Source organism: Nipponia nippon, unplaced genomic scaffold (genome assembly GCF_047370975.1).
Source record: "Nipponia nippon isolate SJK-2023a ecotype South Korea unplaced genomic scaffold, ASM4737097v1 scaffold_5, whole genome shotgun sequence".
In the NCBI taxonomy this organism is placed as follows: domain Eukaryota; kingdom Metazoa; phylum Chordata; class Aves; order Pelecaniformes; family Threskiornithidae; genus Nipponia; species Nipponia nippon.
In genome coordinates, this window is record NW_028262369.1 from 50,151,826 (window position 1) to 50,175,837 (window position 24,012).

Sequence of the window (24,012 nt, forward strand, 5' to 3'; positions counted from 1 at the left end):
AGTATAAGATGTAGTCATGAACACCACCGTTATCAATGTAGGCTTTTTGTGGGTTTTGTTTGTTTTAAAAGCTCCTCAAAAATATCATTTGACCCAGATACTACAGGCAGTATAAACACAGCTAAGCTAGAAACCAGATCAGGGTATGACTCTCAGCCTTAAAGAGCAAAAAGACCCCACAGTACCACCAACCAACAGTTGCACTAGCAAGCTGAAGGGGCAGCACAAAGGAGGTAAGACTGGAATTCTCTAAGACAAAGCTAAACTGAAACACACACATTAGATCAGAGCCCTCCGCAACACCATCTTGGAATGCTTTTCCCCTAGTCCTAAGAAAAGCGCTCTCATTTACCACATGAGAAAATATTGGTGGGAAACTAACAAGAGCTATCAAGGAATCCGAGATTCACATACATTCAATTATGAGTGAGATACTAATACTGGGAGGATCACTTATGCCTGTCTAAGGGAAGAGCATACAGAGCTGAGCATAACCTTTTCAATAGTCTGTAATGAGGCTGTTATTTTCAAGGACCGGCTTCTTCATTGCTTACAGGATATTGTTAGCAACTAAACACATTTGAAACAAGTGCGACCAGAAAGCCTTACAGCCCAAGCAGTACAATGCAAATTTGCTACAAGATTTATGTAGTATATGAAATACTGAAGTACATGCAAAAAAAAAAATCAAACACATTTGAACAGTGTTAAGCATAAGTGTATAGCAGCTACTGGCATTCAGTTATTCTCACAGGTAGACCACAAGAAAGGCTGTGAAGGTCTCATTCCCCTAAGCCTAGCCCAGGTATTCTCTTCTATCAGCTTCATGATAGATGTCCATCTATAATTTGCTTGTTTCACACCAGTGTCTCAAAATAGAGGAGTTGTGCAGTTTTCTTTGATTTAGGCTTTGGCAAAGGGCTCTAGGTATTTAGACAAAAGTACTAACAAAAAAAAAGGAAATTTTGAATAACACTGCCCTCTTGAGGGAAATTGAGCTGTATCGCCTTTGCAAAGCCATCCTCCCTTCACTGCTATTCAGGTCACAGTAAAATTCCCCCCACTGCCTTACCATATCGTTCAAGATGAGTAGAAGTTCTTGAAAAGCAGCAGCAGACTCAGACCTAGGAATCAATTACCTCTAGATAAAATATAGTTTTGGTTATATTTTATTTATAGGTATTTTAGGTACAAACAGACAGGCCACTCTGAAGGCACAAGAGCCTACTGGAAATACATAAACCCATCCCTGGAAATCAAAAGTTTTGTTTCTTCATTAATTGCAGCCTTTTATTTTACCCAACAGCTAGCACTGCAAAATCCAAGAGCAGGAACCAGAATCTAGCGTTTTCTTTGTCCTGCAAATTCCTTATCACTGGGCTACACAAGCATGATCTCTCTGGCCTAAGGAACTTGATCTTTATATGCAGTTTCCTGAAGGACAGTAAGCTTATCCCATCAAACTCATCTCCTACCTGAGGTAATCCCTTGCAGTATTTATCTGAAGCTTTTGGGAATCTCTTTCCCAAGAGCTGCTGTAATATCCAGGCTGTGAAGCACAACTTCTAACCAGTCTTTTGAGAAAGCAGATACCACTGCTATGTTTATAGACAACCAAGTCACATGAGTTTACTTTGAATCTTTATAGCATCACCAAAAAAAAAAAAAAAGCTACACCCCAAAATTCTCAGAGAAGTTAAAAGAAGGAATGCTTGGCTTCCAGTGTCTTGTCAAGCTGGTATATAGGCTAGACTGACAGGAGAAGCAGGGATCTCTCGAGAATGCTCAGGGAAAGCTCTACATAAGCCTTGCCATCTGTCTTCAAGAATTTCATAGTATTGTAAGTCTGGAAAAACCCTAGAAATGATCAGACAGTTTTGCAGAGACATCAAGTTCATTAGCAAGTACAGCCAATGAGAAGCAACATCTTCCCATAGATAGTATCTGTGTTACACTAGAACTCATGTTATGGCAAAGGGAGTGGAACACACCTGCACATGAAGAGCATAATGCTTTAACACACAGCACAAAAGGAGAGATTCATTAAAAACTCACTTTCAAAGCACAATATCCAAAACATCACTAATTATTCCATGTGTGGCCTAGCGCATGAAATCCACACAGATTTTTTCTGTGCCTTGCACGTTCTTAACATCTTTAGCTCTTGAAAAAAAAAAAAACTACCACCATGGCAGTTAGACTCTTGCTGGTCTCTAGACTAGATGCTGCTGCACAACGTTGCAGGACTTTTTTTGATGAAGAGTACACTCACTTAGAAACATGCAGTTGCGTTACACGCACACCTATCACACAGACTATGGAAAATGGGAAAACTGTATGAGAAACTTGGTACTAGGTTAAGATTTGCAGATGAACAGACTTTCACCAAAATGTCTCACATGCTACAGTGTAAGAAAAAAAAACTCAAAGCAAAACATTAGAAGGGTTTGATGCCTCACTAAGATTTAGAAGCAGTGATCACCTGCTGTTCCTAGCTTGCTAGCACCTCTAGCTAATAAGAGAAGCTGAAGAATTAAACAAAACTAGAAAGATATTATCTATACAGGTTTGAATCCTCCTCCCTTCATTATAAAAAAAACTTTCAGTAGTACACATTGCTACAAATGTACAAACCAAATTTTTTTTTAAATTGGAATGTTACACCAACTCAGTTGGGAGAGTGGGGAGGGAAAAGACGTAAGAGAAATAGGGTTAAATGTCCCTATATCAACTATTTTAAAAATTAACATTTTATTTCTGGAAATAATTAAAAATACTATGGCAAATTCAGTGCCATCATAAGTTAAAGCACAAAATACTCATCTATAATTTTTTTATAGGACTAAGCACCCAAACACAGACTCTGATAAACACAGATGAGGGTTCAGTACCCCACAGCACAGAAACAATGAGTTCAAGCATCTAGAGGTACTGTACTATTAACTAAAATGATACTCTTGAGTATTTACAGTCACCAATATTCGTGATGAGAGTAAGTTGCCATTTACATGGATGCTACTGCTCCATCAGGATTTAATCTTAATCGAATAATGGTAGTGGAATATCAGCTATTACTGACTTATCTCGAACAGTTCAGGCCAGACCAAAGCACCAGGTCTTCCCAGATCAAAACCTGCAGAACAGTTTCTACAAAAAGCAGGATTCTGTCTAAGTGTCAAGCAATTTGGTATTAGCAAGACTTGCATTATCACCACTAAAATCAGATACTGACAGAAACAACGCAAACAGGCTAAACCAAGTGGTTTTTTAACCACATTAGCAAGCTCACGACATCAGGATCTGTCTAGAAAGCCAAATGTGTTCTGACATGGTTTTTGAAAAAGCTGACTTTTGCCTGGAATAATTATCCATCCCATAAAAAGCACAAGCTCTTGAGTTCAGATATGAGGATAAACATAATGAAAGAGGAATACAAGTGAAGACAGGTCTAAGAACTATTTCCAGGAGTCTGAACTCTAAGCAGCCCCTTCTTCAGTTCAGCAATTTTATCTTCTCTTGAGGCTGCATAACTCTCTGCTATCTTGATGAGAGAGTCATGACGCTTTTCCAACCCAGCCTTCAGATTTAGGTATATTTCCTAGAAAGAAGAGATAAGGGAGGGGAGAAAAAAAAAAAGAAAAGAGAAAGTTCGTCAGCAAAGTTAACATTTGTGCTTTATAAGGATTTAAGTGAGAGGGGTCTGGTGGTCTCAAGTGATTTCAAAGGTACTTTGTTCCAGGTTTAAGCAGCCGCATTCACAGAACACAGGGAAGTTACAAAACATCAGAAGAATAAGAGCAGCCACAAGCAAAATCTCAATATTATGATTCTGTGGTAACGCTAGTGGTCACAATACTAAGATGGTCAAACAACCAGCACTAGCCCAGTGTTCACACTATTCTCTGTGAACCATTCTGTGTTAACCTGTGTCACCAAGGTCTCTGCCACTGTGATTGCTACCATTATCCTCCCAGCATGAACAGTACTTCAGCAATGACCAGACAGGATGAGACCCTACAGGCAGACTGTGATCCCCTACTCCCAACCCATCAGGATTTCTGCCTCTTTCCAAAGCTGAGCTGGACAGTCATCTTCCTGAAACCCTAGGAAGAAAGGGTTTGTAACACGGCAGGTGGTCCTGTATTTGAGGGACACAGTTGAGAGGATTACAGTACTACCCATCACTACAACATGAATGTAAAGCCTCACAAGTCAGGTCCCAGGGACCAAACAAAACAAAAAAATTGACTACTTAGAGCTGGAAGTACCATGATACAAAAGTGGACATCATGGAAGTAGCATAGTATCTGCTACAGGCACAGGTGGGAAGACAAGTTTTATTTCACCTCCCAAAATACTGGGCAATCACACCATTCCAGAGTCGAGAACATAGTTTAGTGGTGGACTGGGCAGTGATAGGTTAACAGTTGGACTCAATGATCTTAAGGGTCTTTTCCAACCTTAATGATTCCATGATTCTATAATTCTCTGCAAAGACCACTTCTCCTGTGGGCCATCTACAGCCTGCAGAGATGAGCACAAGCCCTAGCAACCCAGTGGAACCACAAGCAGGAAGTGCTCTCCCTCCCACTATCCACCCAGATGCCACCTGTGCAGCCTACTCATTTTTAGGGCCAGAAAGTGTTCCTTTATCTACATAGTCCAAGTTAAAAATCAGTTTTGAGAATACCAAACAAGATTCTTTTAAGAAAAAGAACTCACCTTGGCTTTCATTTCTTCTTTTTCAGCATTCTCATTCAGCTGCTGAATTTTGAACCTTGTCTGTTGGATTTCCTTGTGAATGGCTGTCACTTTATCATATACAGCACCCCTCTTCTCCTGAACTCTGTTACAATATCTAAAAGGTGGGAGAAAAGAGTTAATACTGAGCCATTTGACTAATTCCAGATTAAACTTAACTCCACCACAAGCAGAGCTTGCATTTTGTGAGCATGAAACTAACAGCTTCTAGAAGCAATGCTGTATAGAATTTACTTGCTTGGAAATTTGTCCAATTCTTAAACTAGAACAACTTAGGTACAAGAAGTGAAATTCAAAGTGGAGTTAGAGGAGTACATTGAAGATCCTCAGTTGCTGCCAATCAAGGCAACTCAAGTGACTCCAGTGGAACCAACCCAACAGACAGCTGGACACTGCATCTTCCTGCTTTCGAGTAATGCAGTACAGGTGTCAGTGGAGAGCCCTGCCTAAAGGCCAGCCAGTGGACCAAGTTAAAAGCAATATAGCTGCACTTGCTGTTTCAGCATAATTTAAAGTCACACGTTTTCCTTAGCCTCAGATCCCCTCCCACCAAGTTAAAACTCTAATCCCATACATCTACATAAGTTATCTACAGCTTCCAGTCCATCATTTCACTGCATCCCAAACAAAGACCAAATAGCATTTCCCTAGCTTGCAGGTAAATTCAGATAGCTCCAGCTGTGAGCTGACATGTCATCAGCAAAGGGCTAGTGTGGGAACAGGAGATCTACTCTGACTTCAAGTGCAAAACACACCTACCAGTTTATACTAAGCTTTTGCACAATAATTACAGTTGGAACTGTAACAGCTGCTTTCTGTAAAGAATGGCTAAAATCACTCATACTTAGCAAGAGCCTACTTACATTTTCCTACCTCAAGGGAAGAGTCAGGATGCATTCTCCTATTCACCAGCACACACTCTTGTTTTCAAACCAAGGTTACCTCCCTTCCCCTCTTGCTTATCAATGCATCTAATTTTATCACTCAAGGGAAATATCTAACACGTTAAAAACAGATAAATTGGCAGCAACTTTTAACATAAAGGAGCATTAGATTATATGATTTTCATTCTTTATTTGGAAGGAAAAATAGCTTTTAATTAATCTCCTTTAGCTGGTACAATACACTAAATGAGAAGCAAAGAAAGCCTGGGAATGTTGCTGCCGTTCTGCACAACACACAAGCCTTTCAGCATGACTAAGTCTTAGTTGACTCTCTCAGCTATATAGAAAAAGCTCTCTTCCATCATAGTTAATCTACCCAGCTAATAATTTTTCCATATTCCCTTTCCTATCCATGCACAAAAAAAAAGTTATATAATAAGCTTTCTCTATAACAGTTCAGCACTTCTAATCTCCCAGTGAAGCCACAACCTTACAACGCTGCAGTTTGCTGCTGCAGAAGTGACTGCTGTGCTGTAAACACTGCCTTGCAACTTGCCTTTAGCATACAGTAGGAAGGAAGATGGGCTAAGAGGCTTTGATCAAATTACACTTTTCCTTTTGTTTTAGCAGCATCATGTCAGGGTAATACTCCTCTGAGATATGAGCCCCATTTCCCCATGGGTCTTGAACATCTTTGATAATGAGCAAAAGTGGCAAGGGAAATTATGAAAAATTCATGAAAGGCAAATGGGGCTTTGTTGAAGTCTGATAAGTTGGAAAATTATCCCAATGTGACATTCTCTTTAAGAAGATAAAAGAATCAAGAATAAGCATTATAAATTAAATTAGTGCTCCAATAAAAGAATTGCTGTCAAGTCACATTGCAATTATTGATTTGAGACCCCAAGTCCCTGCCTGCAGCATTACTGGTCTTCATACAAAGCTACCCCACATAGCTCATTTTCTTCTTACTGCTAAGCTACATGTTTGTACCAGACGCGAACTTTGGTAGCGAATAACAAAGACATAAACTAGCATCAGGCAGAAATGTCAACTCATCCGTACTCAAATACAGTCTGCTTATATTGCTCAACATCTTCACGCTTCTTTTTTATCCTTATTTCAGCTGTAGACAGCTTCTCATGTTTTGCAGTGACCAGTCTCTTTAAGGGCACTTCATCTGTCTTCCACTTTTTCAGCTCTATCTGAGCACTCTCAAGCTGGTCCTCCAGATTTCTGACCTAGAGTACATAAGTATTGAAATAAATTAAATGGGGAAAAAAAATAATCAAAACAGTATAGCCTGTTACTTTAAGATTAGAACTAGCTTCCTGCTTTTGAAGATCTGATTGCTAACTAATTCTCCCAGTTAAATCCCAGTTCCCTAGCCTTTATCCAATTTTAAATACATGCAAATGGACAAGATCCCATCACTTAGAATGATTTTCAGAAGTTACTATGCATTCTGCTATAGCTATTAGCCAAGGGTAATTTGAACATATGCTGTAAAAATACCCCAAAAGACTGTATATCATTTTTCAAACACTCCTAACAATTGCATTCTCCCAAAACTGAGTAGCAAATTGCAAGGTACAGTATTGTGACAAACATTTCATCAGGGGAAGGCTGACTTCACAATATTAATATAGTTAAAGGCACTTAAGACATGTCTCTTCTTGAAGTAGTAATTTTTTTGCTCTTAGTTTCTGCTCTCTAGGCAGAAGAAACTGGATCTCACTTTTCTTCTTCTGTCATTTCATACCAACAACCCCAAGACAGTTGAAACTATTTTAGGTCAGGTTTCTATGGCAACAAAAGCTTTGACTATTAAAAGTGGTCAATAGTACATTAGCTAGTGGCATGCAGCAAAGCAGCAGCTATGTTTTACTCATGTTTTTAAGAATGAGATTTTGAAGTTATCCACATTCTTTCTTTTTGGGGAAGAGGAGATGTGGGAACTTTCAAAATACAGACATTTACTGATGATCACCTATAGAACCATAGAATCGTTTAGGTTGGAAAAGACCTTTAAGATCATCAAGTCCAACCGTTAACCCAGCACTGCCAAGTCCACCACTAAACCAGGTCCCTAAACACGACATCTACCAGTCTTTTAAATACCTCCAGGGATGGGGACCCAACCAGTTCCCTGGGCCGCCTGTTCCAGTGCCTGACTACCCTTTCAGTGAAGAAATTTTTTCCTAATATCCAACCTAAACCTCCCCTGCTGCAACTTGAGGCCATTTCCTCTTATCCTATCACTTGTTACTTGGGAGAAGAGACCAACACCCACCTTGCTACAACCTCCTTTCAGGTAGTTGTAGAGAGCAATAAGGTCACCCCTCAGCCTCCTTTTCTCCGGACTAAACAACCCCAGTTCCCTCAGCCGCTCCTCCTAAGACTTGTGCTCTAGACCCTATCTTGCTTAGACATTAAATTCTGCCTAACCAGATATAATTTGAAAAAATACAAACCTCTGACAATACACTGGCCAGTCTCTCCACATTTGCTCCTTGTCTTTCCATCTTCTTTTGATATAACTGCACCTCCAGCTGGCATGATGGCAGAACCTCAACTAGGTCTCTATAGCCTTCATATTTCTCAATAACTTCTTGCTTTAAAGAGAAAAAACTGTTAATAAAACAGCTTTGGAGTACAGCAGTTATTTTGTGTGTATTAATGCATATTGACTTTTGTACTCATTCCCTCGTTGTCTAACATACACTGGAATTAATATTTAGTAGTTACTGAAATGAGATCTTCAGTTTGTAAAACAAGAATCTATTTGGAAAGCTGAAAGAGTGACATGCAAGTGTTTTACACTGAACTAACTAGCTTGTTACAAGACCTTTCAGGAAAGAAAGAAGCTGTACAGCGAAGAAATTCTACACTGGTAAAACAGGAGTTACGTAAAGCATCATAAAAACAGATGTATGGAATCACAGCAATAAAGCTTACACCTTTGGAACAAAAATACCCAAGTAGACGAAGTTATGCAAGCTTCACTTATGTATGAGTGATCATGAACTACAAACATCTAAAGACTGGACATTACTATAAAAAAAAAACCACACAAACCAAAAACCTAGGAAGGGAACACTAGTATGCTGAACACTGAGGAGACAGCCATCAATTCCAGAAACAGTGAATGATAACAGAGACATTATGAAGCATGTGTTCTAAATCCAAGGACATTTGTGAGCTGCCAAAATATTGTCATCTCTTGAGAGCAAACAGCCAGACAGGTATAATATAGATTCAAGAGTTCTATGCCTAGTTTCACAAATTAACAGTTACTCATTGAGGACAAAGCAGCAGTGACTGCAATCCCACTTTTTTAAAAAAAAACAAAAAACCACACACGAAAAAACATCAAGAACAAACCCAACACAAAAAAAAACCAAAAAACCCAAAAACACTCCCCCACAACCGAACTTTAGTTTTCTCTGAAGTTGTGATTTCATTTCAGACGAACCACTGTTCTGTTGATCTTTGACTAGAAGCATAAGTCATTCAAGAAGCAGTTCTAGATGATGACAGTTCAATAAAACATGTGCTTTTTCTAACAGAATACCTCCTTTTGTGGATAGAGGAAAACCTCACCTTGGATTTCTTGAGCTTCTCAACAGTGTCTTTCATCAGTTCTTTGTAATTTTTCAGTTCCTCTGGACTCTCCACAATTTTTGATTTCAGCTGCTCTTGTTCTTCTTTCAAAGTAGCCATTGTCACTTTAAGCTCATTCTAGTTAACAACACAAACACACTTTCAATATTAGCAATTAGGTGGACAAAGAGGTATTGTGAGACATGGTTTGCCAGGATCTTATTACTGAAGAGGTTCTTTACTCTATTGTAATTCATTCCTCATTAGGAAGTTTGTTTTAAAAATAAATTCCTCTAAACAGCGTTAACATTACCAGTCAAAGCAGTTAAGAGTCCATTTTGGTCCCTGAACATGCATACAGGGGTGCAATATTAAGTCACAAGAACAGCGTTATAGCTAGGACTCCTCAAAAAGCCTGCCAGCTCATACATATTACTAGCAGCTCTCTCCTTCAGAACCCCTCGCCTACAGCAACCTAGGCAGTCACTGCAGGGTTTCAGAGCCAGCTGTATCAACCTGGTAGCAGAGCAACAAGCTTCCTGTGCAACCTCTCAAAAACCTCCTGTTTTGTCCCCAGCAGGTCAGCAGCTGCCTCATTAGCCATTCTATGCACCTAAGGTAAGCCCATAGCTTCTCAGAAGTCCAGATTTCTTGGCCTTTAACAGATCAGATTCCTGAACACAGACAGAGCTTCACATTGCAGAGATGCATATTTAAAATTAACAACAAGACAAGCTACTGCAGTAGAGCTTCCATGGAGGGAAAATGAAGCCAAATCAGTTTTTTAAAAAAACTAATAATCACCATCTGAACATATTCCAAGAATAATTTGATCCTAGAAAGAAAGATGATTTTAGTTGATCTGAGATGCAAGCTACAGCCTACACCTACACAGAGGTGTACTTACCAGTTTTCGGGTACTCTCTGCAATATCCGACTTCTTTTGCGAAATCACTTCTTGCAAAGCTGTCTAAAAAAGCAACAAACTTTATTTAAACATCTCTACAACTGCTCCTTCCTTCACCCTTCTATCATAGAACTGTCTACAAGAGAAATCCCATTTATGGTTTCTTTGGAGTGCCATAATTAGCAGGCAAAATTGCAGTCTATAAGATTTAAAAGATAGGGAAGGAGAACATTGTCGCAAAAGCCACTGGGAACACTAGGGATGCAGCCAGCAGTAGGTAACTAGGAACAGGGATAAGAGACAGACTATCTCTATTCTTACTGACCCTGGCAGCATTATACACACACAGCCGGCTTCGCCAGAGGCACTGTTCTTGAGAAAAAACTAAGTTAATGCAAGGTTCCCAATAATATAGAAGTCAATCACATGGTTAATAATATTAATAGTAGAGACATGACTTAACAAAAAAAACTAACCACAGATTTTCAGTTTTTTTTTTTTTCCTTTTTTTCTCTAAAGCAGGTGAAAAGGTTACCTGAGACCTTAGAGGCAAGTAGTGATTGCTGGAAAGCTACCCCTGCAATCAACCCTACTCTTTTTGCCAGGCATTCCCTTAGGTAACCCTTCTCAGGCCTCATTTCCTGCCACAGCTCACCTCCAGTTCTAATTCTTCGAATTCAGGTGGAAAACAAAGGGAAACATACACATCACACTTCTGAACAATAACACCAGTATCTCCCAAGTCATTGCAGTAATGCATCTCAAAAAGAAAGAGCCAAATACACTTTGGTATTCCCCAAGTCTGATTTTAAGTGTGTTTCAAATTCCTTACAGTAAAATGAAGAGTTTGTGCTAGGAGTTAGACAAGGTATTATGTTGCAATGACCTTTGTTTTAAGTCAGAAAAGTCTCCTTTATCCTTTGTAAAAGCAGGGGTAGGGGAACAAAATGAACAGAAATAAGGAACACCCATGATCAGAAGCTATAGCAGCATTTCAGAGAAATATAACACAATCATACTTGTTTCCGACGATAGTCTTGCCTTAGTAGTTGCTCCAGTTCTCGAATATTATCTGTCAGTTGCTTGACCTCTGCTTGATGTTCAACTGGAACGGTGCTAAGCAAGAAATAAAAGATATTGGACAGTTTTAGCATCATTATAGTCAGGTCAACAGAGTATAATATATAAAACAACCGCTATCTCCAAAGAGTTTACAGCCAGTAACTTTAGTAATCAGGGCAAGACAGTCTCAAAATTAATACATCTCACTTTGCTTCTAAGATTTTGTAGTTGAAGCATAATCTAAAGAGCTATTTTGGCAAGAAGTGGTACAAGGATAACAGATGACTAAGTTTAAAGATCATATTAAGCAAAGCACAAAAGAACAACACTTCTACCAATTTTTGTGGCAATTTTCATTTACGAAATTTGCATAATATTCCCTGCCATAGGAACAGCTTGTATTACAGTAGACCTATAGCTAGCTAGAGAACCTCCTGTCTAGCACATACTAAGAGAAACTATCAGAAAAAACTCTGTTTTGAAAGCTATCTTGGAAACTAGTCATCTCTTCATCCTATTATCCACAAGCAAAAACAAAACTTAATGGTGCAAAGACACAGGCAGTAGGACTAAATGGCCTGAAACGGAGAATGTGGCAAACACGTCAAATAACTAAGGAAGACAACTTTACCCATCTATTAAGTTAAAGATGGGCTTCCTACAGCTATCAAAGAGATAAATACATATCACTTAAAACTAACTGTAACAGCAAAAAGTTGTTTCACCATAGTCCCCAACATACAAAATACAGTATTGTCTCAAAGCAACCATATACTGGTGAAGCTGCACCTCAAGTACTGTGTTCAGTTTTGGGCCCCTCACTACAAGAAGGACATCGAGGTGCTGGAGTGCATCCAAAGAAGGGCAACGAAGCTGGTGAAGGGTCTAGAGAACAAGTCTTATGACGAGCAGCTGAGGTAGCTGGGATTGTTTAGTCTGGAGAAGAGGAGGCTGAGGGGAGACCTTATTGCTATCTACAACTACCTGAAACGAGGTTGTAGCAAGGTGGGGGTTGGTCTCTTCCTCCTAGTAACAAGCGACAGGATGAGAAGGAACAGCCTCAAGTTGCACCAGGAGAAGTTTAGGTTGTATATTAGGAAAAACTTCTTCACTGAAAGGGTAGTCAGGCACTGGAACAGGCTGCCCAGGGAAGCGGTTGAGTCCCCATCCCTGGAGGTATTTAAAAGAAGGGTAGACGTGGTGCTCGAGGACATGGTTTAGTGGTAGACTTGGCAGTGCTAGGTTAACGGTTGGCCTCGATGATCTTAAGGGTCTTTTCCAACCTTAACGATTCTGGCACTGAGCCTTGTTGAACCTCATACAGTTGGCTTTGGCCCGTTGATCCAGCCTGTCCAGATCACGTGCACTGAACAGGAAAGTTAAGCAGTGCATCTCACAGTACTTACTCCTCATACTCACTTCAGTTTCTCCAGCTTCATTGCTGCCTCCCGATTTGCGGTCTCCAGTTGTTGGTGTTTCTCCATAGCTGATTTCTGAAAATTAAATATTCAGAGATATTTTTTTATTTTAGAGGAATGTGGTTTCTCTCTGGGCTTCTATTAGAGCCCTGCTCATCATTATTTTACATGAAATGCACCATCTCTGAACTATGAGATATTCAGAAGAGAGGCCACCTGCAATTCCAGCTTCAGCCCACTGACTGTTACATCTATCTTTTCTCAAACCGATGTGAGGTGTCAAACCTTCATTTACCAGGCTAAACTATCAAATAAGTTACTGGAAAAACACTTCAGATAATAGCCTAAGTAATAACTTGGTCATGATCACATAGAAACCCTTACGATATTGACAAGCTCATCCACACTTCTAAACCAACATGTTTCCTTAAGGGCTTTGCAAAGGTTTTTCTTAAACCATTTACAGTAGCTGCATATGCTTATAACATGTAATATAGTTGTGCAAGTTTTACATAATATTAAACTGGCACCTTCCTGTATTACTTGGCTATGTTTAAGATTCTAATGTGTTATTTAAACATGCAGTTAGAAAACCACAACCTTTATGCTCCTAGTTCTAGGTTGACATTAATTATACTTAAGTAGTTATCTGGAGTAACACGGCACCCAATCTTACATAGTTCAGTTGTAACTCCAAGTAGACCTCACGTCGGAATTCTCTGAAATTTACGAAGTTGAGAATGCCACTCAAGAAGCGAGCTGTCCTCTTCGTTTCTGAAATAGGAATTGCAAGCCATCACTATTCTGGTTTCCACATGCATTGCAATTGCTTAGAAAAAGCTGGGCAAAAAATTCAGAGGAGACAGAAATTACAAAACAACAGAATCCAAATTAGTTCTTCCCCTGCTCACCTCGCAAAGAGTTCACAGACTACACAAAAACTAGCACCAAGCTACGAACTTACAATGTCTTAGCAATCCTATGCAATTTAACAAATTAAAATAGAACCTAGGAGAAAGACTATTAAAATACAGTCTCCCATTAAAACAGAAGTCAGGGAGAAAGACTGTCAATTTTCAACTACAACTCTGAAGACAGAACCTCACTGTAACTATCGGGCTAACTGAAGACAGCAGTTTGAGTGAACCACAGGGACTTTTTGGCTCTATTCCAAGCAAACTTTGTGAAAGATGATTACAAAGGCCTTGAATGTCTTAGACAAGACAGAGCCCAAAGCGAAAGAGTTCTTCAGAACAGCCTTTTCTAAGTTTTGTGTTGTACCAGAATCACCACTACAGGGTACTGAAAAGAGCGAAGCAAGAATTCAATTGCTTCCTACACAGGAACAGTCAATCATTGGAATAATCTCCCCAGGGAAGTGGTTGACTCCACTACACTGAACACATTTAAGATTCAGCTGGACATGGTGCTGGGCCATCTCCTCTAGATTGTGCTAGAAAGCTCGGACCAGATGATCCTTGAGGTCCCTTCCAACCTGGTATTCTATGATAGGCATCAGCATAAGAAATCCTATAGCACTCCAGAGTTGCCAGGATAATCATAGAATGGTTTGGATTGGAAGGGACCTTTAAAGGTCATCTAGTTCAACCCCGCCTTGCAAGGAGCAGGGACATCTTCAACTAAATCAGGCTGCTCAAAGCTCCAACCTGACCTTGAACGTTTCCAGGGATGGGGCACCTACAAGCTTATTATATTTTTCTTATAGTTTTCATTATATAATTATATGCAATTTTTAGGATTTTAATTTTCATTACCATCTCTTCTTACACTATTTCAAACATGTCACAGTCTGCTCTCCAGACCAGCAGTTCAACAGACTTGCAGCATTCAAAACTCCCCTCAGTTATTCAACTGGATTAGCCTACACAAGGAATAAGGAGAAGAACTGCTCATTAGAACCAGCTTGTCTAAGGGCCACAGCAAGGGTCAGAAGAGTAGCTGGAAGCCTGAGACAGTTCTCCATACTAGATGCCCATCTAGCTATGCCAAATGAGAAAAAGCATCTGGATTTTAAGTGAAACCCACCACCCCAGGAAACATAAGGATTACAATATACTTGCTTACTTGGGTTTAAAACATCAGCAATTTGAAAATCATTAACCCGGCACACTGGAAGTAAGCGCTCCCTGCAAGGAAAACAAAATACAACCTTATCTGCAGTGACCATTACTCAGTTTTTGTGCTATATCCATTTGCTACAAAACAGATCTTGTCCTCTCATCCCAGAACAAATGTACAGCAGACAAGACAACAGTAAATCTCAAGAGAATAACACAGTAGGACTCCACACACAGACCAGCATTAAAAATGTGTATTCTTACAGCATCTCATGAAGATTTCTATAGACAAAATACTTGTCTGTAGAACAACTTTTCAGCTTAATTAGGGAACTCCTACACTTAACTGTTAGTCAGTTCTCCCCTTACAACTGAATTGAAGCTTAAAGTCTAACACTTACCTCATTCGAACAAAGATATCTACACAGAATTAAGACAGCAAATTTACACAACAGGTATTTAAGATCCCTCTTCTAGGTTTAATGATGACCCTCTAGCCATTCAAAGTATAGATTTGTGCTCCATCTTGGTAAGGCTGGATTATTTAGTTAACACATTCATTTTGACAAGATAGCTGCCTGCTGAGAATTTTACTCTATTAAACACTGCTGTCCCCTGTTCATCTGCAAATTTCACTTTGCTCAGAGCCAACAAGCAGTGGAACCACCATCAGCAAAAAGGCATAAAGCCCCACTACTTCTAGTAAACGGGACCTTTACAAGGAATAGCAACTGAACAAATGCAGCGTCTTCTACTTACATGTGAATATACAAATTACAAACAGGTAGAAAACCTTCGAATATCTGTGGATACATTATGTCAACGTTGACTGGCATCTAAAGAGTAAAGAAAGTCAATATATAAGTAGACAATACTTAAAAAAAACACAGGTTTGTTTCCACAACATAATTCAAATAGGTTAAACACACAGAGGATGGTCTCCCCATCCACAGGGAACACATGTTAGAGGCTCAAGAATGTCATCAAGTTAATCAGCAGACTATTTTAAGTGTCAGTTTTGGCTGGTCAAAATATAAAAAGACAATAATAACTAAAGGAGCAACACTACAAACTCTGGAATTCAATCTAAACCTTCTGTTTTAATTTGTTCAAAGTCAGAAGGAGAAGGTAGTGGTACACTGTCACCTTTTCTGATATTTTAAACCTCATAATACAGTATCCCAGCTAACGTCACTGCCTGTGAAGAACTGAGTTATCTTGTGCACATATGATCTTCACTTTCCATTTATCCAAAGCTGGCATGAGACAATACTATTTATTCTCGCTTTCACAAATCAGTTCTTGTCTAACAGAGACAGAAGTGTTAATCAACAAGGTATCAGTTAATCTCCAGCTGCACTTCTTACTTTCCTGTTAGTTAACAGAGAAGTGGAGATGATCAAACATTAAAAGCAACATTTACTTTCCTTCTAGACCAGTCTAACATCTAAGCAGAGACCCTTCTCCAGCCACGGCCAAAGGTGGATGCCCAAGAAGACAGTATGTATTTTCAAGGCCAGAGATGATGTCCCTTCATAAGCTTGTCCAATCCCTCCTGGACCTTAGAGACATTTCTGGTACCCGCAGCATCTCAAAGAAAAGAATTCACAGCTTAACCACAGAAGGAGAGGGCTCTCTACAGAGCCTTGCCTTACATCCTACAGTGGTAAGTGAGCTCCTCTTCATGCCCACTAGTTCCTGTAGTGGAGAAGGGAGTCTCCTCTTCATGAAAAAAACCAAACAAACAAACCCCACCCCCCAAAAAAAAAAAACCAGAGGCAGCACACCCACAAAACTACTATTTCTACAAATATGTCGAGCTGAAACCAACTTCCAGACCAGGAGCAGTGATCAAAGCAATTTCTCAGACATAATCAGCAAGGCCGCAGCAACAGCCCACAGGTGACGCTCACAGGTTCATTTACCTCTGATGATTGCATGCCATGCATGACATCAGCAATGACCCATGCTGATGATTGCACTGCAGTACTGCACTCTCATTCCTGCCTAAGTGAACAGCCTAGTTCCCTCCCTGAACAAATGCAAATGTCCATGGGTATACAGCATCTCACACAAGTTTCTTGCAATAGAGGTAGAATTTCTAAGCTCCCATTCATGCAACTACAGCATACAAAACAGCAAACTACTTGCCATTTGCTAATGAGAAGACAAGAGGAAGACACTTCAACATTTAATTTGTTAAGTGCTATATTTTTTTCCTTTCATATTTTGTTACACCTGCCACTAGAGACGTACCATGTAGAAATGCTCCAGGCGGATTCCATATACCTTCTGCAGGATTCTCATGTAAATCATGTGTAAGACATCAGGCTGCAAGAAGAAAGGATGTGAATCAGTATTCCATATGATCGATTATTCAGGGCTACCAGACTAGGGCATTAAAGTAGTTCTGCCTTTAACACACGAAGACCAATTTCACTGAGCCACCAAGACTAACAAGTTTTACTTTCCAATAATTTACAGTTCAAGCATTACTATCTCATAATACAGTTGTAAGAGACAGCAATCAGCTCAGACAACTACAGCCCTAACTGCCACAGCTATGCGTTGTTTTCCACTACATTGTTGCTCACTGAGCAGTTTTCAAACCAAGTGACACCAAAAATCGAAAAAAAGGTTACAGAAACTATAATCCAATACCAAAGAGTGCCCTTCATCACATTATTAAAATGGAGAGGAAAAACCACCTACAAGCCAAGCAGTTATTAATTTAGAGCACTAATCCACAACCAGTTCAAACCAATTTTCCTTCTTAAAAAGGATCATCCCATCATCATTCCCTAAACAAGCAGGGCCAGTCTCCTCCTTCAGCAGGCATAAGCACTTGCATGGAATCACACTGAGGCATCAATTCCATTTTTAAAGCCACTTCTTTTGTTGAGGTCACTGCAAGACTACTTTAACATTAATGGCAGACCAATAGAAGAAAAAAGCAGGTAGAGCAGGGAGGGGATGCTTTTTATGTGATTGGTTTAGAAGCATTAGTTGATCAACTAAGCTGTCGAAACTATGACACTATACCAAACATAGCAGCTATTTTAACCTAGTTCCTACAGAACTGAGAAAGACAGACCATGTAATTTCATGTTCGCCCGCTTACAAACCCACCCCCTTCCTGGTGAGGCTTAATCAAGCTTCTCTCGAGCTGAAGAGAGAGGCTCTAAGTTTAGCCCTCTAACTCCTACGAGACTAGTCTGCCACATCGAAAAAACTAATCACCTCACTTAGAAGGCATTGCTGTACACCAAAGACCGTGCAAGCCACGGGAGGGATCACCCAAGAAACCAACCGACATGCAAGAAAACCGCTGGTGCTACGGCACGCAAAGGCCCTCCTTCACGATGGACGGGAAGCTGCCTGAGCGCGGCGGGGCTCCGAGCACGGCTCCCTCTGCCACTCCCGCCCCGCCAGCGCAGGCCGCGGCCTCCCCCGAACTCCCTCACGCACCTTGGGGTTGCCAAACACGTCGCCCTTGACCAGGTTCCGGGCCTCGGCGCCCGTCAGGACGTGGCTACGGAGGTAGCTGATGATGTCGTCGGGGCTGTAGCGGGGGAAGGTCAGCGTCTCCATCCTGGCGCCGGGCAACGGCCGCACCACCAACCGCCCCTCGCCAGCCGCAGCTTGAATCTGGCGGGCACCCCCTCCGCCCCCGCCCCGCGTCACGCGCAAGCCCGCCGCTGGCCTATCCGCGCCGGCGCCGGCGGGACGGGGACGGGCCTTGCTGAGGCTCCGCCCCACCCCCGCGCGCGGCGGCCGTTGGCCGTTAGGGGCGGGGCCGCCTGAGGCGCTCGGGGCGGGGCCGGCTGCTGCCCGCGGGCAGCGGAGCCTTGCGCCCCCCTCGCTGCCCGCAGCGCCGGCCGTCACGGCTATCGCGGCCGAGGGAGCGGCGGCGGCGGCGGCGGCAGCGGCCTCGCCCCTGTCAGGCTGTGGGGTTCCGCAGCTCCCGCCGCCATGTCAGGTGCCGCCTCCAGCCGGAGCCTGGGGTGGCTCCGTGGGATGCCAGCGCCTGCCGCTGTCAGTGCGGGCCCCGCGCCGTGCAAGTCAGCGGAGGGAGCTGAGGCGACTTTGGAAAGCCTGTCCTGGGTAAAAATGCCAAAAATGCCTCTGGAAGAACCTCCTTAGCTGCCTTCTCCTGCCTCCTGAAAGGAGACAAAGCCAATCCAGCGCAACATTGCACAGGGCTCTCTTGCTAAATCAGTACAAGTGACTGCCTCTTGCAGTTTGACACGATTTGTGACAAAATTTGCACTGTTCACACCTGCTCTGCATAGTTTTGATGCTCTCAGCCAATGCATGCCTTCCCTGCACTTTCACTCAGCTGAAAGCAGCTCCCGCTCAGCCAGCAAGGTCACGGCACTGTCCCCAAAGCCGGGCAGCTTTTGCAAGCCATTGACATCACAGAGGTGTCATCTGGCACAGAGTGCGACATGGAGACGCTGCAGCCACTGTTCCACGCTTGCCAATGTAGAAACTGGGCTCAGTTTCCAGCCGGGCGCTTTGCCAATGAGTCAGGTGAGTCGCGGACACAAAGTGCTTCCTGACAGCCTTGCAGCCGGACACCTCCTCGGCATGGCTGGGATGGTAACGCAGCTTCCATAGGGCTGCTCGCAGTCCCCAAGGGCTGAGCGGCCTGGAAGGTCTTAGACCATGTCTCCTTCAGGTAGCCCGCGGCCCCTGAGCCTCATGTTTCTTTTGGGGATGGGGATGGCATCAGAGAGGATCAACTGCCCAAGCAGGTGTAGCTGTCAGTACCTGGAAGTGAACTGCACAGGGCAGCAGTTGCAAGAGTTCCCTGTGGCCATCCCGCTGGACACCAGGCAGCTGATTCTGGCGGCAAACAATGTCTCATACCTGCCGGCAGTGGAATTGAGCTTCTTGGCTGATTTGGTCTATCTGGACTGCAGGAAGAACCTCTTGGGAGATGACCTGGATTTCACATTCATTGGTGTGGCCAAGCTTGTCTATCTGGACCTCAGCTTCAACAACCTCACACAGGTCACCTTCAGCACCTTCTCACACCTCCAAAGCCTGGTGGTGCTGAAGATCTCAGACAATCCCAACCTTGTGGCCATCGAGAAGGATGCTTTTGCCAACAACACCTGGCTGAGGCAACTGGATGTGAGCCGGACGGGCTTAAAGTTCCTGGACACCAGCACTGTCCGGGACCTGCCCAACCTGAGGTTTCTGGGGCTCAGTGACAACCTGTGGCACTGCAACTGTTCCTTTTTGGACTTCATGACCTGGATGACAGAGAGCAACGTTCATTTTCCAGGTGAGGGCTGTGTGAGCAGGACCTCTCTCCTCCCCACTCCCACAGACCTGTGTGGAATGGAGAGGGCCCTCTGTTCTCTTTCCCAAAACTTCAGCTCACGGGGCTGTGCCATTGCATGTCGACTGTGGGTCCCATCCTCTGGTGTTGCGCAAAACACGGATCGAAGCAGCTGGGTTACACGCACTCCACCCACAGAGAGTCACGCTTGCTCACATCCTCAGGACAGTCAGGGAAGTGTAGCCTGTAGCTAGAACATTGCTGCTGCTCTAAAACACCTGGCTCCAGCGTCGGGAGCTGTCCCTGTGCCCATGAATCACAGCATCCCGTGGCTGCAGGGCCAAGAACAAGAAGCCCAATGCAGCTCTTGGGAGATCTGCACTGGGAAAGCTCCTGCTCTGTATTTCCTGCCTTGTCTCCATCTGCTCTGATCTTTCGGTGCTGCTGCAGTACCAGCGTGTCCGTAATGATCAGTTAACCCCCCTCTCTCTGTGGAAATGCTCTCCTGCCTCTGCTCTGACCTGCTCAGGGCAGCCTCTCCAGCCCTGGGCTCTCCACTGTTTCACCAGTGTCCCCTTCACCTTGAACACGTCCTGCTAGCCTCTTCCTCTACAACGTGCCTGGCAGGCACACATCATTCGTGCAACCTCTACAGCAGTTCTGCTCAATGCTGAAAACAAAGCCGGGTTGGAAGCCAGTCAGCTCCTCTTCTGCTCTGATCTCTCACTGATGAGGTCTCTGGGAAAAGTTTGGGTAGTGTGGAAGCCAGCAAGAGTTTAGCTGCTGACTTCTGTGGGGCTGTGATCACACCTCGCTCCCTGCCGACCCGTTCCCATACATAAATAGTATACACAATGCCCTTTGCCTTAAGAGCACAGCAGCTGTTATGCTAGGACAGATAAAAATTACAAATCCTGCCATCTCCAGCTGTCACAGTGCTCCTAGCCCTCAGAGCGGATACATTGGACTGATCCTCTGTATCAGACTGTGACCCAGTGCAGGGAAGTCAGAGAAGGATGTTGTGCTCTTCCCATGGGAGCTCTGGTTTGGGTCCCAGCTGACATTTGATGGTCGGAGTGAAACAGAACACAAGTTGCGCTCAGAAAAGCATCTGTATCCTTATGGCTGGGAAGCTCCATATGTTCCCACTCTTCCTCCAGCACCCCAGAGCAAATTGGCTCTCTTTTATTTTAAGTTTTCCAACATAAGAAATGCAATGCAGGTGAGCACCGAGTCCCATGGGCTGCAGCAGCACCGCGCAGCTTGCTTCTGAATAAAAGCCATTTCTTGAAAACAGGGTCTCCAAGACTTCTTTCCTTACATCATCTGGGATCCCAAAATCATGTTTCCCATCATATTGAGAGATTCTACAACTGGGCTATGGACACCGAGTGTTCATGAGGCAGGATAATCACCGGTTCCCTTTCCCAGAAAAACTGGTCCCAAGGGCAAAGCTTTGTTCTGCAGCTGCAGCACATGAACTTGATTTTCCAAACTGAAAAGGATCACAGCACAACACATACTCATGAAGAAAGCTTGGTTTTCAGTAATGCAGGACACAATGGTGAGAGAAAGCTGCGAAAGAGGAATTGTTTGAGAAAGTCTGTCCATCAAATAAGAAAGGGGCACAAAAGAGCCCCCGGGGGAGAAAAGGGAAGGGCAAATGGAAGCTGGTGTTAGGACAGAACCAAATTAAGGACATCTCTGTGTCTTATTAGATGTCCTAAGCTCCCTATAGACAGTAAAGTTTTTTATTTTCCTCACACAGGTTACAGGCAGTTATGGAACAGTGTAAAAAAGTACTGTTCTTAGCAGTAAGATTGGAGATAACACACTGAACCCTGGAACAGGAGAATAAAGCTCACTACAGGCAATTTGAAAGGGTAGGAGCAGGGAAGGCAGTAGCAGCAAAGACTGGAGGTATCAGTATGGATCCCTGTGCCATGCTCTGGAAAATGGGAAAGCCAAAGAAACCAGGGAGTCCGCGGAGGCTGCTCCACTTCCCTGCTGTGTTGGGCTTTGCTGCGTCCTGGGAAGATGCTGTGGGCGAGTCCACAGGAGGCCGTGTGCCTCCCATTTCTGCTGTGAGGGCTGGGCAAAGCTCTCATGCTGCCGGTAAGTGTACATGGGCTGGACAACCTGTATGACAAATGCCCGCCTGCCTTCAGGCAGGAAAGGCAGCTCCCTCCTCATCAGGATTAGGTGGCCCTAAACTGAGGGTTATGACAGGAGCTGACAGCTCCAGCGCAAAGGGGTGTTGGGACAGAGCCCTGAAATCTGCTGCAAGCAGATCCCCATCCTGGCCTTTAAAAAGCTGCTGCTGCTTCACAGAACACTTTTCAACCAGTGTTTTGTGCTCAGCTGGATCTGTGCAGTCTAGGTGCTGGCATGAAGTTGCCCAAATCTAGATGGATTTGGGTAATAGAGAGATAAAATCTCTCCAGTTATATTCAGGACAATGAGAGATACCAGCATGAACAACCACTGCAGCTGTATCACTCAGTAATGATATAATGTAATGCAATATAATATGAATCCCCTGTAGCTTCTTCCTCTCCACTGCTCCCTTTCCCTCAGGCCTGTCCATCCAGCACATCAAGCAGCGACCAGCCCGTGTCTGCCGCAGTAACTGTGTCTGGGGAGTTCAAAACCTGCAGGGGAAGGAGAGAGCTGCGGCTGGGGGCACGCTGTGCTTCTACAGACACCAAGAGGAGACTGTGCTTTTACCACACCCAGCCTTTGCTAACTTCAGAGGGGAAAGCCAGCGTATGTTTTATCGCCGCGTATATTACAATATGACAGGGCACAGTCGTTATTTCAGTGGAACTGAATCATTGATGAGTTTCTTCTTCCTCTCTCAGAGCAGGTGAGGCTATGCCCCACTGCAAACCCCTCTAGTTGTCAAACTTCACTCCCTGCGCGCAAGCCTGATTATTGCAGCATAATTTAGGCTATGTCACTTCAGAAGGTGTTTGAGAATAAAAATAAACAAACACAAGTGCTGTTATGTTAAAATAAAAGTGCTCAATCAGCAGAGATGAACAGTGCAGGTACAGCAGTTTGCCGCAGTGGCATAATCTGACAGGCAATATTTTCCTGTGGAGGCAACACCACAGAAATCATTCTGGCAACCTGGGAACTGTGGTTCGGCAAGGGTTTGCCTCTGTGATTTTACCTAAGCCACGGAGGAAGAGGGATGTGAAGGCTGTAGACATTTTTCAGGAGTTTAGCAAACTCCTTCATCATTTTTCTAGCAGGACTCCGGTTCGTTAATGCTTAAGACACAGGCAAGAGAGTCTTGCTTCTTCTTTTCCCTCCGCAGATGCTGACAACATCACCTGCTACACCCCGGAAGGCCTGCGTGCCCTGAAAATGCCTGCAGTGGAGGCACAGCTCCACTTCAACTGCCTGCCCCAGCTGTACAAGCACGACTACATCTTTCTGTGCCTCATTGGCTTCTGCATATTCTTTGCCGGCACCGTGGCAGCCTGGCTGGCTGGCGTCTGTGCTGTCGTCTATGAAGTCCACACTTCAAAGGGAGAGGAGGGGGAGGAGGAGGAGGAAGACACAGTCACTTAGGATCAGCCCTACAAATCCTTCTGAACTCCCATCGTGGGAACTGAAGGCAGGCCCTTCCTGCCTGATTTCCCACATGATGCCCCACTCTAGATGCTATTTTTTTGAAGTGAAATAAAACTGCAAGAGAAGAAAGTCTCTGTGCTCCAGTTTCACTCACTGTGCTACCTCCACTTGTCTTCTTCCACTGGGACTCAGGATGTTGGCAAAATATTCATTTTTGTGGGGCATGAGAGGTGTGCACAGTGCCAGGCATTTACACTCCCGCTTTACCATGAGACCACAGAAAAGCAGGGTCAGCGTGGGGCCTGTCCTGTCGCAGCAACAGGCTAGAAGAGGTACGACCCGGGATACGGGAAAGGCCCCAGCACTGTGCTGCAGCCAGGGAGTTCACCAAAGCCTTTTTGACCAGAAAGCCCAGCAGAGCTTATTG

General features: G+C 43.4%; 2 protein-coding genes across 2 annotated transcripts; one reads left to right on the forward strand and one right to left on the reverse strand.

Moving 5' to 3' along the window:
- Positions 1-1,153: 1,153 nt before the first annotated feature.
- Positions 1,154-18,360, reverse strand: NUF2 (NUF2 component of NDC80 kinetochore complex). The gene is made up of 13 exons (XM_009462497.2): positions 18,182-18,360; positions 16,970-17,044; positions 15,473-15,549; positions 14,721-14,782; positions 13,312-13,409; positions 12,637-12,710; positions 11,175-11,271; positions 10,156-10,218; positions 9,249-9,386; positions 8,120-8,260; positions 6,711-6,886; positions 4,723-4,858; positions 1,154-3,598 (listed from the first exon to the last, which is right to left on the reverse strand). The coding sequence occupies exons 1-13, from the start codon at positions 18,302-18,304 to the stop codon at positions 3,449-3,451; spliced, it is 1,410 nt and encodes a 469-aa protein (XP_009460772.1). The 5' UTR covers positions 18,305-18,360; the 3' UTR covers positions 1,154-3,448.
- Positions 18,361-18,562: 202 nt separating this feature from the next.
- Positions 18,563-23,644, forward strand: LRRC52 (leucine rich repeat containing 52). The gene is made up of 2 exons (XM_009462496.2): positions 18,563-20,006; positions 23,326-23,644. Exons 1-2 carry the CDS (start codon positions 19,382-19,384, stop codon positions 23,580-23,582), a joined length of 882 nt encoding a protein of 293 aa, XP_009460771.1. The 5' UTR covers positions 18,563-19,381; the 3' UTR covers positions 23,583-23,644.
- The last annotated feature ends 368 nt before the right edge of the window (positions 23,645-24,012 follow it).